The sequence below is a fragment of the Zootermopsis nevadensis genome, unplaced genomic scaffold (genome assembly GCF_977971745.1).
Source record: "Zootermopsis nevadensis isolate Lab colony 2312 unplaced genomic scaffold, Znev_1.0 Znev_ptg000030l, whole genome shotgun sequence".
NCBI classification, from domain to species: domain Eukaryota; kingdom Metazoa; phylum Arthropoda; class Insecta; order Blattodea; family Termopsidae; genus Zootermopsis; species Zootermopsis nevadensis.
In genome coordinates, this window is record NW_028259162.1 from 20,180,518 (window position 1) to 20,196,769 (window position 16,252).

The 16,252-nt window shown below is 34.3% G+C and overlaps 1 protein-coding gene across 5 annotated transcripts in view; it reads left to right on the forward strand.

Moving 5' to 3' along the window:
* LOC110835654 (uncharacterized) overlaps positions 1–9,879 on the forward strand; it is a 49,150-nt gene extending 39,271 nt beyond the window's left edge. For 2 of the 5 annotated variants that reach the window (XM_022076104.2, XM_022076105.2), the window contains exon 5: positions 4,772–7,095. In XM_022076104.2, coding sequence (XP_021931796.1) covers positions 4,772–5,229 — 458 coding nt within the window. In that variant the 3' untranslated portion in view covers positions 5,230–7,095. Of the gene's footprint in view, positions 1–520; positions 3,022–4,771; positions 7,096–8,675 lie in introns of those variants that run through there. The other 3 variants (XM_022076108.2, XM_022076106.2, XM_022076114.2) reach the window with 3 other exon arrangements.
* The last annotated feature ends 6,373 nt before the right edge of the window (positions 9,880–16,252 follow it).

Consider the following 16,252-nt stretch of genomic DNA (forward strand, 5'->3'; position numbering starts at 1 on the left):
ATCTATTTTTTGTAATATCAGTCAAGGGTAGGGTTACCATATATTTTTGTGTTACAAATCGGGACACTCTCTTTCTCACATGAGAAGGAAGATCCGACATAGTGCAATACATGTTCAAGTCTCATGTCAGTCCATCCTCTTTCTTATGTGTAAAAGTGACTGTGTGTATGTTTGTGTGTATCCACATAAGTTAGTCATAATACCTTTAGTGTATGAAAGGTGTGGAATGCTCTACATAACAAGGACATTGCTTACAGCACACATGTTCTTATGTGATTCAACACCATTAGCATTTGCCACCAAGTCTTACTGGTGTACTGGTATTTCTCTGCTGAGTTAGTATTTACATAGCTCAAATCTAAAAGTTTTATATTATTTACATAATCCATATCCTGTCCATGTTGTATTTTAATACTAAATACTACCCAGACAGGATGTATTTAAAATTTTATGGTCATTGCTGTTTAGGCTACGTGAAATAAGCAGGTATTGTGAACAGTTTATATATTTGCTCTTGCAGTGTTCTCCAACTGGCCACCCAGGGTGCGACCATATCGTCAGTATACAAATGACAGCCTGTGGGCTGCACTGATGGCAGTCAAGTGTGGTGGTAGTGTGTATCGTGCATCCAAGGAACATGGCATCCCCCGCAAGACTCTGCGCAACTGGATGACGCGCTGGAATATAAAGAGCAAGTATGCAGCTCCAATCAGGAAAGGAGATTAATGTCAGAGAGTGCCTTGCTGACACTGACGCTGAACTGTTTGGAGATGAAAGAGTGATAACTTTGTGTTTACAAAGGATGTGAGAAACCATTGCAGTATTTCCTGTGGTTGTCTGGAGACTGTTAGGCCACCTTCAATGAGGATGGATGGAATTAATGTTGGCCTCATTTCATATATAGTAGTTCTTTTCTTGTATTATAACACACACCTGGTGTCAGTGATAGATTACATGATGATTGTGAATGAAGAAGTGGATTCATTCAGTTAATTCTCGATCTCCCACGTCTTCAGGATAGAGGTGATTCTACCTTCAAGTTTGAGGTAAGAGGGTTCCTGGTTGGTGGTTTGTTCCAGTTGCAAGACTGCACAGCATCAAAACTCAGAAGACCACTATCTTCTGTTTACAATATCATTGCTGACTACAGTTTGAATGCAGAACCTTAGCATTCCGGTATTCTGAGAGTAAGCTAGAGAAATAAACAATGAAAGAAAACGATAAATGTGTTCATTTTATTTATTATTACTTTCTGTCTTTATATTCTGTTTCCTTGGTTTTACCTTTCCTGTACATCATCCCCTACCACTTGTCCTAGCTTTTCTCTTCCTTCCTTGATATTCTTTTTCTTCATCTGTGATAGTACTTGGACTCGTGTGGCTGGAAGGCTCACGTGTATTTTTGAAAAATGTTCCAGAATGTAACACAAAATAAAATGTGTTTATTATTGTTGCTGCTCAATAACTTTTTCATGATCTGATCATGTTTTCATATTTCATGGAAATATACAATTTGTTGGTGATTCAGAGAGCTGAAAAACTTTCATTGGCTGGAAACCAAGTTGATCTGGTGGTTTTATCCAGTAACTGTTACAAGACTTGGAAATTTGATAATAGTTCATTATTAAACGATTTATTTTAATCTAATTAGCTATTGACTGCGTTATCAGCATAAATAAGAGTGCTGTAGATATAGTAGCAAGTTACCTAAGTGTTTTAAAATAGTACCATGACCAAAGTGAGAGAGAATGTTTAGTGTGAAATCTGTCAGTTTAAAACAATGTTACAATCTTTGTCAAGTTACATGATCTGAAGTCTACCTGGCACATGACAAGGTTGTTATTAATAACGTTTCATTTACAGTTTGTGTGCTAGTGTCTGACTACAGTTTGATCTTAGAACTCTGTTTACCTTAAGCTTTTAATTGAATATACTCATATGTATGGTATTTCATGAACATCAGTTAAATATTTGAGGTCGTAGAACAGCGAAGATGTCACTGTTGGTCTTCAGGATTGTAATGTGTTGTGGACTTAAGGTAGATATCAACGTTTTTGAAGGGTCGTACTGCCTCCATCTTCAGGGCTATAGGTCCACATGTCATAATAACCCAGAAGACCAACATCAGTGTCAATTTAAGATATAGAATAAATTACGAAAAAGCTCTGAAAGTTATGATGTTTATTGAACTGGATGAAGCTTCTTCTGAAGATTGTATTGTCAACTGTTGGAGGAATTTAATTGATGGCTGTGAATAGTCACAGTTTAGTTGCTCCCTTAGGATAGGCATTTTAAATCTTCCTAAGTGTAAGACATGTAATGAGTCTACATGTTCAGTTGTATTAGATTTTTCCAAATTGTGTGTTCATTGAGCAGATCAGCATTAGTAGAATATTATTTGTGGAGTCATTGTATTCATTTTATAGTTATGTGTATTAGAATTTGTATAACAAATTTTCAAGTATAAAGTTTTGTTATGAAGAAAATGTAAGTCCTTTGATGAGGAAAAGTGAATGCATCCTGTCACAACCAATCCAGATGTGCCTTCCCAGTTTGGTTTTAGGTTAAATTCAGTTTTTTTCATTGTCAATGCTGTTTTAAGGTATGTTAATAGGAGTGATGTCTGTTTGAGGTAGATGTAAGTACAATAATTCTTGAATGTAAGCTGTCATACCGTAGCGCCGGACTTTTTAAATACTTTTTGGCTATATGAGCTGAGTACTGTTGCAAACTGTTTTAAAATTGTGATTGTTATCTACATTCTGACAGGAGACATGTAGCTGAAACAACTGTTTATTTTGTGCCAAATAGACATGATATTTTGGACAGATAATTTTACAAAATACAGGTCATTACCTTTTGCAGCCTCTAGGTTGGAAATTAGTGCTATGATGTATGTGAATGTTAAATTTTCTAAATGTGAATCTGAATTCTGTAATGTGAAGTGTACCTCTGGTTTTGTATGAAATTTGTGAACTGTGTGCATCACTTTAGACTGGAATAAAATATATCTTGTCTTGAATTCTTGTATTGCATGTTATGCTGTGTATGGTATCCATATTTTTCTTTCAACCTTCCCTTTTCTTGTGGTGTAATGGGTAGGGTGCATCATGTCAAACCTCTTATGCTTTGATCTTCACATAATGCACAAACAAGGCTCTATAAATCAAGTCACTTTATAAACATTGCATCTGATGTCAGGGAAGTGATATCAAGTATCAGAAGGCCATGTCATGTTGGTATAAGTATTGCAGAAAAACTATACTGCTAAGTTGTAGATTATGTAGAAATTTATTTCAAATGTCATGTTGTTTTATTTGTCAGCAATGAAATATAACCATTGCAGTTGAGTTGACTTTAAACCCCATTAATAAATCATGTAATTTGTTTTTATTCTACTTATATTAATCTTCTCTTTCTTATAATTCATGTTTTGTGTGCCGTGATATTATTCTAGCAAGTGTTTTAAAATTTTGGTTTGTGGTACTGAAGATGCAGTATAAGAGCTGCTTGATTTGATGCAGTCACATCAGTTCAAAAAGTGTGATTTGTAAACATGCTGTTTGTGTAACATGGTTTACCTAGTGAAGTACAGCCACAAGAAATGATCATTTATATCTTGTGTTTGTTATTTTGCAGCAGCCAGAATTGGTTAATGCTTTGTTCATTTGAGCAACATTGGTGTACTGAAGCTTACATAATACCACAGCTGAAATAAGTTTCAGATTGAGAGTTCATTGGAAAGTAAAATTTGAATTGATATGTTCAAGACCACAAGCGGATGAAACAAGGCATGGATAAACTCATGTGACACGAGCTTGCACTTGGAATAAATATGTTACTTTTTTATGTATCAACAACTTACGAATTTTCTTAAATAATCTTAATAATACTCACTGGTCAGCTATTATATTTTTATCTTGTTGCTTCAGTTAATCAAGAACAGACTGAAATACTGAGGTTGATATGACTTCTCTTGTTTTATCTAGCTGTTCTTCTAGACTTGAGTGTTCATTTATCTTTGTGTCTTGGCTGTCACATCAGTGTTAATCCTTGTAATTTTAAAGTAACTCCAAGGTATGGGGTCTTCTTTGAGCAGCAAGAACATTCTATTTGATTTCTGTATTTGCATTTTAAAATGTCCAAGTTTACCCTGTTCCAGGATTTGCCTGTGGGTAGCTGTATCATTTTAAATGCATCACACAACAAATTTAGTAAATTATTATAGATTGTTTTAATTCTAATTTTTCTGATTTGGAAAAATTAACTTACATACTCTTTTGAGATGCTTAAATAAGTCAGTAGACTTATTTTAAAATTGCTACATTTCATCCTGTTTTTTCTGTATGGTATGCTAACATAAGTATGGCTGTTGAACACAAATTTAAAAGAATACGAAGTCACATGTTTACTCATCGCTATACAAGTCATGCTTGATCCTTGCAGAAACTGTGTAAGGTATCACATGTGACAGGTGATAATACCTTAATGTGAGCTGTGACTTGCAATCCCATATACTTCCTTCTTCACTGCCCACAACTTTTCAGTCATCTCTGCACTTTATATGGCACTTAAAATTATTCATTACACCCCTAATTCTCAAAGCCTTATGTAGTTACCTTGATTAGTACAAATACAGTTCACACATAAAGGACTATGAAAATTATGTTAACATAGAGATTAGATTTTGTTTTAAGTGTTAAAATTTGAAATATATTTCATCTATGTAGAATTATAATTTTGTAGTAACATGTACTTATCATTTCTTGCAGTTCTGGAAATCTCAGACTCAATGGGAGTGTCCCTGCCTGCTGCTTACTGTAAGTCCAATAGGTTCACTGAACTTGAGGAGGTTCTCATCTCTTCAGTTCCTGATAAGTGTGAAGAATTACAACCAGTGTACTCAAAATTGGTCAAGAAAGGTAGACCGTTTCAGGGATCACGTAACCGACCTCAAAGGACAGAGGAATTGTTGCAGTCGGCAGCTGAGCAGGTAGTGGCTGGTGCTTCACTTCGTCATGTTGGAAATGCTTACAACATTCCCCGAACCACATTGCACTATTACATGGTGCGAAATGGTATAACATCTGAGCGGGCTTTGAAACGTCGGATATTGAGACTGGAGAGGGAGATGACTTCTCAAGTTGCGTCTCAGTTTAGGTTAGGTTTAAATATGGGCATTCCTATTGCAGGTAAAAACAGTTACAGCTCTGTCAGTGAAGAGAAGTAATTCCACAAGATCAGAACATGCTTCTGGATGTAATCAGGGCAAGGAAAATGAAGAATAGTAAGATGATGGTTGTAACAGAAACTTTAATTTTACAAGCTAATATACATTCATTCGACAGGAATTCCTGTGTCCACATCTCACCCGCTTCTAGTGCCATAGTTAAGAATGCGTGGAGCTATACCTTATCTCTCTCAGTTTGTTTCAATGAAAGCACAAAGGTATGGCGTTTTATACATAGAATTGCATGTAAATTGAGGGGCTGAGTAAAAAGAAAGTACAAATTACACTCCTTAAAATTGTAGGAAATGTATTTGAATCTAGAGTTTAGAACAAAAGTGCAGAATGCATCTGACTTAAGCAAAGTGATATTTATTGTTTGTAACAGTTTTTTTTAGTACTTCTATGTTAACAGGTGACCCAAATATGGCATGAATGGTACTTCCATTCTTTTGAATTCATTATGTTTTATTCCTTGCATAATTCTTATATTTTCTGTATGCACAAATATTGTGGATGATACTTTATGTGGATTATAGTGCCTTGCATGAGCAATGGCTGGTATACTTCAGAAAAGAATTAATGTGAACTATGGCTGACTGTTTTTGTAGTTTTGGTAATGGTGTTCTCTGTTTGCATCTTCCTATGTCAATCCAAATTTCACTTTCTAGCCACTGTAGTGACAAGGCTACAACCTGGTTAACCAGGGTTAAATCCTTGGCAGGAGCAAGAGATTCTTCTCTCTGCTGAAGCATCCAGACTGATTCTATGGCCCACCCAGCCTCCTATCCAATGCAGGGGCTCTTTCCCTGGAAGTAAGGAGATGCAGCAAGAAGCTGACCACTCACCTCTATAGTATGAAGGTCGAAAATGAGAGGAGTTATACCTCCACTCCCCCTATTTCTTCATGGCATGATGCTTAATAAATGCCAGGGAGAATTTTACCTTTTACTTTCACCTGCTGTTGATTGTTTAGTCTTTTTTTGTGTTGTGTGTATGCACTTATTATTCATAGAAAATCTTGTGAAGTAAATTGGAAGATGAAGTAGAGATTTCAATGTATAAGAGTAAATAATGTATCTATTCTGTACTAAAATTGATGGACACAGGATGTGTTCATTGTATGTTGTTCAATAGGAAACTTTAATAACATGCATTGGTTACATAATTAATTTGCTATGTTCAGTTCCTGGACAGCTATGGAGAATATCCATTGCAAACAAGACTAGTTGTGGCTTTTGTGGTATTTAATTAGTTGTGTTTGTGTTATGGTTTTAACAATGTAAATATTTTATAAATGAAGAAAATGTATGTGTACACTTATATATCACCAGCCTTAACTGTGTCATGAAGGCATTTTAAGACAGTTGTCAGTGTATACAAATTACCAATTTGTTCTTTTCATTGTTATGTGAAAGTTGATGATTTGGGACTAACAAATATGTGTAAATGTATAAAGTACTTTGGCATTGTCCTGGGGGTCCACACTGTAATCAGATGTTTGTCATTTTTTGTGGCACATGATGGATTCTTAGTGGACTGCATTCTGGTGGTGTGTTACTTTCTGTAAGCACTATTAGAGGAGCAGAAATAATTGTTTAATCTATGTAGAAGACAGATTCTGAAATATACTGTGATGTGTTCTGTATTATTTAAAGTAATGCCTTAACCCTATTGTTAAAGTTATTTTGTAATGAGTAGAATACATCTACTGGATTGCAAAATAAAAAACATTCCACAATAATTTCTAGAAAGTATTTATAAGGGAAAGAAAATTTTCCTTGCAGTTTGTTTAACATGTCTTTACATATGTGATCTGCCTGTAGCAAACTCAGTGTATGAAATAAATGATATTCAGTCTGTTCTAAATTTGTTTTATATATATTTCCACCCTTATGTAGTGGTTAGCATCATTGCTGGGAAAGTGACTATTTTGGCTTGGAATTTGCTGATCAGTGCCTTAAAAGTAGACTATGACTACTTTGGCACACCCTTCAGGCTTCCCTAATCCTAATTTTTCTTTTGACACCACATAACCATTATATTTTAAAAGTGTCATTAAATGCAGATTAAACCAACCAACTGGTGTAAGATATTTTGGTGTGACTAAGCCTCTTCTACTCATGTGTAGTCTGCCATAAATTAATACTTCTAGCTTTCTGTTGACTTCCATCCTTGCAACAAGATAAGTGCGTGTGAAAATTATTTTCAAAAACTTGGTAGAACCCACAGATTCAACACCATTAATACCAAAGTCTGTCATTGGATGTGATTCTGAAGATGTGACCAGATGTCTTGCAAGCGGTTCCCTGGCCACACTGGATTAAATACAGTCAGGTAAAGATTTGAGGTGCAGCACATTCCCCTGTTCACCACTGCCCCCATGCTGACAGCTTGCAAGATATTTGGTGACATCTATAAGTAGGTTACATCCAACTTCCATCCTCAGCCTGTGTCCCTAACATCTACATTTATATTTAGACTATTTGCTTTGTTGTCTGTAGGAAATGTTTTGAAGTATTGTGATATTTATCTTCTCCTCCATCAAGTTAGACCATCAGCATAAACAAATACTTCACTTAGGCCTATGAAATGAAAATGAATTAGATAAATTATTACATATACAAGCTCTCTTAGACACATCTGGCATAGATAGTCCAGGTAATCTAAGGGATATATTGAATATTTTGAATTCATTTAAAATATTGCACAGTGTTTCTGTCCTAACTAAATTAAAAGTTCTTTATAAATTCTATAAAACTTGCACTTGTAAAATTTATCGTGTGCTTGAAGAGCCCCAAGTCATGTAGGATTTGAGGTTTTCACAGTGGTGAGTCTGAAGACTGCTATCCTCTGGGTTATTGAATCATGTAGTCTGGTAGATTGAAATCATGATAGACTCAGCAGAATTCATTTAATTTACTTTGAAAATAAAATTAATCTGAATAGCATTTTGGCAGGATTGCTTTATATGCAAAGAGAATGCTATAAGAAATATTAACTGACTTACAAGTATGCATGTAATTAATTATCCATTTTACAGAAGGTACCATTTAAAATGCAACCCAGCAACAATCACATATTGTGGTAGAAAAAATGAAAGCAGAAGCAGGTCCATCCCCAAGTATTAGATTCTCCCAATCTCCCCCAAGATACTTTGTGGTCATGCTAGATGTGCCAAAGCTGTGGAGGTGCAAACATGGTGTAAGGACACACTTTATTGTATTAGAAACAAGATAGTGTATTTTCTATATACATAGATTGATGTGCATCTATTTGTTTTCATATTTACAGGATCAGTTCCATGCATAATGACTCCTAATCCACAAATGTTGTTTTTGAAGCTCTGTTGCATGATATTTTAACGAAAGTGTGTAATGCAAACTGAATATTTCATAATTTTTAATTGAAAGACATTTATCAATCTGAGTACTGTGATTCTATTTCAGATATGAATGCTGCAATGGCTCTACAAAATGTTGTGTGTGTACTGTCACCCTCTGACAAGGGTAAGGTGCCCATATCTTCATGGAAAGATGGCAACGCTGCTCCCACCAGAATCCGCAGGTCAGAAGCAGAATTGACAAAAGCAGCAGAATGTGTCCAGAAGGGCATGACTTTCCAAAATGTGTCTGACATCTTCAACATACCAATATCAACAATCCGGTTCTACATGGCAAGGCGAGGTATTCTTCCCCAGCGACGTCGAGGTCGTACTGCGAGCACACAGCAGAAAAATTCAGGCTATAATCAGTTCTTGATGATGCATTACAAGCTGGAAGACATCAATAAGAAACAGTCCACACAGTGAACTGGTCAGTACAGTTCAAATACCCCAAATGATGCAAGCTAACATAACTTCTTAAGACGGTTGCTCCTTAGACATTTGTTTACTAGAAAAAGGTAGTTTCACAGAGATCCTTTATTAACAATTAACATGCCCCATATAAGGTTTAAAATCATTTCATCATTAGAGACCGTTTTACAGTTGAGATGGAAATTATTTGTTTAGGACTCTTGTAATGGGATAGTATTTTAAAGCACAAAAATGACTTGTAAGTGAGGGAAATCATAACTTTCATAGTGAAGTAAAGCTTATGTTACAGTTTTTACACTTGAAGGTAGGAGACATATTAAGAGCTACACCTTGCCCCTTACATCCTGTCAGAGACTGGAAATTTGTATCTTCTTTGAACTGTTATTATACACTTATTCAAATTATACTTTGAGAATTTTGTTGTGTTAAAAATCGTCATAGGGGAGAATCTAAGTTAGATGAACCAATTTCATAAAGAACAGAGCCACACACAGTCCTAAGACTCAGGGTAACAAGCAACCTTCCACTAATAGCCTAGAGGTGAATCAAGTGCCATTAATTATTCTGTATTATGTGACAGGTCAACCAAAGAATGAACCTCACTGATCACACAACAAGCCTTTTTTAAGTTACTTTTAACCAAAGAATGAGTCCTGGAGTAGCAAGGTACATACTTACCTCTTGTATTATTTTCTCTCGGCCATATTCTTGTATTATGACATGACTGATTATTATCTATAGTATTCATATTAATTGTATTATTAATATAATGGTAATTTGTAGTTTGAGTAGTAATAAAATTGTGGAGCTTTGTATTGCCTGCTATGTGATACTTATCAGTAGACATTCATTTGAGCAGAAACTGCATTCAACCCTTTCACTGCATTTTAGGGCAGCCATTCCCAGGTTTTTTATACCATGGAACAGTTATAAAATCATTTAGAGCAATTAATTGCATTAATATTTTTAACACTCTTGTCAGGCAGGACAACATGCATTCTGAGTTATCTGTCTTGACTTATTCTTTCCAGATTTTGTGATTATTGAAAGATGGAATTGACAGATTGAGTGGTTTTACAGAATTGGTGACTTCCAGCACATCAGACAGTTCAGATTTAAATTTAAACTAAAAGTAACCTAACTTAACACAACCTAATTCTTTGTAGTACCATTTCTTCTGCACCAGATGTAATGGTTAAACCATCATAACTTCATTCCAGGGCAGTCCATATGGGATTTGTTTAATTTGGGGGACAGACGGCTGAAGTTCCACTATAACAATAAAAAACGAAAACATTTATATGTGAATTCTTTGGAACAGGAAAACTGGCTGCAGTGATGGAATTGCTATATCTTGTTCTTTGTTCAGCATTTTGGTATCTTCACTAAGAAAGTCAAATACTGAAGTTTAGGACTGTGAAATCTGTTTTAAAACACTGGATTATGGAAAATTATGGACTTATAACATATTAAGACAAGAATGTTGTCATGAAATGAGGCGTCATCCATTTTCTATAGAAAGAAGGCTGTGGGAATAATGTGAGGTGGTGGGGAGGAGCTGTGGGAAGGTAAAGGTAGATGGGGAGACCTGATTGTTGTATGACCCACTTAAAGTGGGAACTTCAGAGAAACATTAAGATGATTTTGATATATATTTGGCATACTAGTTTTCTGTGCTGTTGTTTTGTCTCATGCTAAAAATTGAAGCATACAAACTTTCGTACACCACTAAAGTTTAAATTTTATTTTTTGCATAAATGTTATGAAATGATCACTCAGTTGGTTAGGTTGTATCTATTCATCACCATGTTTCATCTCTAAAATTAATGAACAGATTTCAATTAAATTTGGTATTGGAGATCAACACTGAATTCACAGTTACATAAACCACCTGCCTTTTTACACTAATAAAATTCTCTCAGGTTGTCAGTCTTGTCATATGATTAAAACTTTCCAATGTATCAGGGACCATGTCTGTCCCCATCATCATCTGACATCAGACACCCTGATGATGGGGACAGAATGGTCCCTGGAATGTTGGCCATTTAATCATTTGACACAGTTGATAGCCCAAGAGGATTTTATTAATTCAGTTTGCCGTGAAAGTTTCTACATTGTTTACTTGATCTACAAACAGATGCAGTTTGATCCTCACAGAACCATCCTCTGTGTTGATGCTTGTATATTTGGTTGACGCAGAACTACATCTTGAGTCACTGCAACATTATAGTTAAGACTGCATTGTCAAGCAGTCTGGTTTTAGCCTATCAGTTCAGGATATCCACTACTTTACATGAAGTTAAAATCAAACATAATTTTTTAAAATGGTTTGACATACAACAAATTGGTACATAACATAAAATAGAAAACATATCTCATTAAGGTCATTAAGATGCACAACTTTTTTTTTTTTAATTTTTGTGTATATTTCGTTAAACATAAGGAAAAATAATTTATTGTGCAACACTATGCACTTTAGTGTATCTGTAATATGACATAGGTGTAACACTAGGTTTGTGACTACATTAAATGAACATGAAAACCAGTAACTCAAGATGCAGAATCATGAAGAATGGATTTTGAAAATGTGTGTCTTGGAACTCATATTTAAAGGAAACTTATAGCGATTTTTCACTCTCTAAGGGGAAAGTATTCTGCCGAATGAAGGTGTCATATCCCATACCTGGAGTGGAAAAGGTTAAATTTACAAATAGTTCTTGAAAATTATGTCAAAATTGAATAGTATTATCAGTATCTAATTAATTGCTGTTTTAGTGTTTATTTGATTTAATAGTTATTTATAAGTAACAAAAGTGTGATTAAAGCATAGTTATTGTTCAATAAAATGTAATGTAGACCATTGTGGTCCAATAATTGGGAATTGCTGCTCTTGAGAGATTTGTGTTATAAGTGTGATGTGTTGTGAATCATTACTATTGACAATTTTGTCATCATTCTAAAACACATTTTGTGCACCTTTATGCACATTATTTAATATAAGTAGTGAAATTAACCATCTGTCATGTGCTAAACTGTTCTTTATTAGAATTGCTTCCTTGTTAGTATATTTACATCCATCTGATGTTGATTTTGTAGTAACCAAAACTTGCTGTGAAACTAATAAACAGAGTGTGTTAGATGGTTAATTTCCTTATAAAAATGAAATCAAGTAATGACATAGTATTAATCAGTTTGAGATTGAGGTTATGTTGTATAAACTGTGCTGGAACATGCTTGGTATATTCAGGAATTTGAAGAAATTACTCTATCTATAGGTAGCTTAACCCAGTAAGAAAGTACTCCAGTAATGCTAATTTTAGTCAGATACTGAAATATAGCAATCTGTGTTTGATTGGTTTTTATCAGCAGAATGTGGAATTCTGTGGGACAGGCATCCAGTGTTTGGTGACCCAATGTGATACATGTTGTATTACTTATGGTGACTGTATGACTAGGCCATATAGATGTTCACTAATCAGGCTTGGGCAGGTTCTGTTGAATCTCCCTTGCAATAACCAAATTCAGCAAGCTATCAGCAGTGTGGCTAGACAGTCCTTTTCAGGTAATGTTTCCTGTTGTGCTAACAGAGTTTTAATGACTCCTTTGCTGTTACAGATTTTTAATTTTGATAAACATAATTCAAATTCCAGTTTGACTTAGCAACTGTTGTGATCTCCATAAACCTCGCAGAAAGTGCTTGTTTTTATGCAAAGGAATAAATGATTTTAAATGTTAAACCACTAAATGAAGTGATAAAAGATCAATCAATGAAACATTTGAGATGTATATGGGACTGAAAATGGAAGGACACTCTTGAAAATATTGCAAGCAAGACAGCAACGAAAACTTAATAGGATCCTGATAAACCTGGGAACGGGATATTCAGAACATTCTGATAAGAAAGAATTAGGATGGATCAAGTCTAAAATCCAAGCCTACTGTCAGAAAAAGTGAAGAGCTCTGTATAGAACCTTTACACTGTTGAGGGTTGACTATGTAAGGAAAACAGTGGCATTGAAGTTCCTTCTTTCCATGCAGAATTACATATTAATTATGTACAAACAATAGTCAAAATGTCCACTTATCTTTTATGCTTTACATCTGCTAAATATGCTGTTGCATCAAAAAATATATGGGAAAAACATTTAATCTTAGGAAAGTTATGCAGAAGCTGTCATAGACTACAGGGACCCAAAATAAGGGGGACTGATTGGTAGCCCTTATAAAACATGTCACTAGGAGTAGTCAGACCACTAGCATCCAAAGTAGTAGAATAGCACTTCTGTACAAATTGCATGATCATAGGGTAAATATACAAAGGTACTAACCAACACAGAGGTGCAGTATGTATTTGGTGTTTGTGTTGCTTTGATGTCCATTGCTCCTGCTGGTAAATACATTTCCTGTGTATAATCATAGACTGTTTGCATTGTTACCTGCGCACAAATGAGTGGTTATTGCAGGAATGAAAGAATCCATTCCTACTGTAGAAATTTGTTTCAGGAAATGAATTTCCACATGAACATGTGACAACTGAATAATAGTTGTGCCACTTAAATGATGCTTCTGTTACTTACATACTGTATATGCCTTACTAGGAGGTGGTAAGCATCTTGGATTTATATTTACACAGTTGGGTTCTGAGCCCATCATATAGATAATAACCTAATCTTGTAAGGTTATTTGATGGAATATATTTACATTTATCATTTTTATATTGACATTTAAAAATCTAGGCTTCATTGTTTGACAATGAACATTTTGCAGGATAATGTAAAACAAATTTAATTTCAGTCATTGCTGTAATATCCCAAAATTTGGTGTTCTGTCATGGTCTAGTTCAGTACACAGCTTAAACGTAGCCAAGGAATCCTGGGACCTGATTCCCAAAATTTATCAACCCCAGTCTGGAAAAAGTGTTTTGGTGTGTGTGTGTGATAGAGACATGATTTAATGTAAATAAATCAATCAAATTCAATGTCAGATCTATTTTTCTTTCACACTACAGGTATCTTTTTGATCTGACTGAAAATCTTGTGTTGTTCAAACATTGATAGGAGTGACATAAACCACATGGCTATTAATGTTTCATTTATGATAATCATATAAGTAGAATATCATTTGGGTTGTAAAAGCAGCTAATTGATGTCAGAATTGAGGTTTTCATGGCAGTGAAAATGTTGATATTTGTCTTCTGGTTGTGGTGCCATGCTGACTTGTAGGTGGATACCAGAGTTTTGGTGGAACGTGATGCTTCCATCCTCAGCTTTGAAGATGGAGGAAATGTGTTGATCTGAAATGTTGATATCTATCTATAATTAATAATACTTATATTAATAGAGCTATTTCTTGCACTTTAAATTAGATCTTTGATCTACAATTTCATCAGATTCCATAATCCAGTCTCCACCAGGACATCTTTCATTCTTATTGCAAGAATTGGCATAGCCCCTTCTCCCCTCTTTCTTCATATTAGGGTGAAAAATTTATTTTGATGGAAGTGTTTTCTTTCAGTATAGATTCGTAGATTCATCAAACATAGAATTTTTCTGTATTATTTTTGCTTTGAATTTTTATGCATGTTTTTCTGGTGATAAAATATACTATATTAGAAGTGAAAGTAACTCTATGCGGAGATAATAAAGTAGCTGTAAATTCTAGCACTCTAAGAAAAATGTATTTAATGATTTTAATTTTACTGTGTGACTTGTTATTCTAATATATAAACAAGCAACTTGTATAATAGTTTATAAGCCTATATAAAACATAATGCATTGAAGGTCTGATTTTTGTCAATTCTACATTTTATTTTTTGTTTCATTTATTATGTTCTGCATGGTAGGTATTGTGTATTCAGGTTTTTAAAAACATTGTATGTTTCCATTTTTTATGTAAACTTTTACTTTCTTATAGGAAGTAGTGAATGAATGAATGAATTAATTAACTAGTGAGCAATGAGAAATTATAAAAGTCACCATTCACTTGTTCATTTTTATTTATTATATGCTGTTATTAATTTCCTCTTATTGATCATGGCTTCTACTTCTGTAAATCACATTTTCATGCTTTTCTTAAAATGTTAATTTATTTTGACATAGTGTGACATGTTTTGACCCTTCACTTTCTTCGAATATTATACATCTAGCCATACTGACTTCCTTATTAATGCCTTTAAATTTTTTAAATTCAATTTCTTCCATTTATCCATTTCAGTATTTATAATTGTTATTATTTTCATATTGGGTTTCTCCAGTATTTATTTGTTGAAGTGTAATGAACTTACATTAGGTATACTGTACAACTCATTTATTTATGTATGAACTTTGCATTACCAGAACACTCACTAGTGAACCTTAAATCATAAGATAATAGTAGCTATTCAACTTTTCTTTTAGGCTTTTGTGGTAACATTATATTAAACAAATTTGCTATCTGTCTATATGGTTACACCATTTTACAAATTGATAACATGGTATAACCGTAAAGATAGTAAAAATATGTATTCAGTAGCCATTCATTCTTGCAGTAAATATAGAAAATGTCTTATTGCTTTATATATTATTTTTATATCTGTAAACTGACTTCATGATGCAGAATTCTTTTTAAGAAGCTAATAGTTGTGCAGCTAGTCAAGAAATTCCACGCCTGTTATGCAACCCAAAAGTTCATTACAGTGTTTGCAAGAGCATGCCACCAGTCCTTGGTCTGAACCACATGAATCCAATCTACACCTGTTTTCTGAGTGGTCTCTTTTCTTCATGTTATCCATCCAAAACTTTGTACATATTTCTCATCTCCCACCATTTGCTGTATGCCTCACCCATCTTATTTTCCTTTATTTGATTATACTAATAATATGTAGTGAAGAGTACAAATTAAGATTATCTCCAGCTTCCCACCACATTCCTCTTAGGTCCAGATATTTTACTCAGCACCCTGTCTTCAAATACCCTCAATCTCTGCTCCTCACTTTATGTCAGAGATCAAGTTTCACAACTTTTAGTATTTAATGCTATAGAAGTTCACCAGGGACTTATTAAAACTCTTGTATGTAGAAAATGAATATAGTAAATTTAGGCATAATGAAATAATAAAACACGCAGCCAGTCACAGAACTCGTAGGAAATTATGGAGCTGACTGGAAAAGATTTCTTTGAATGCCCCATTTCAAATTTCTCCATTGCCAGCTGGATAGACTAGGATCTTTAG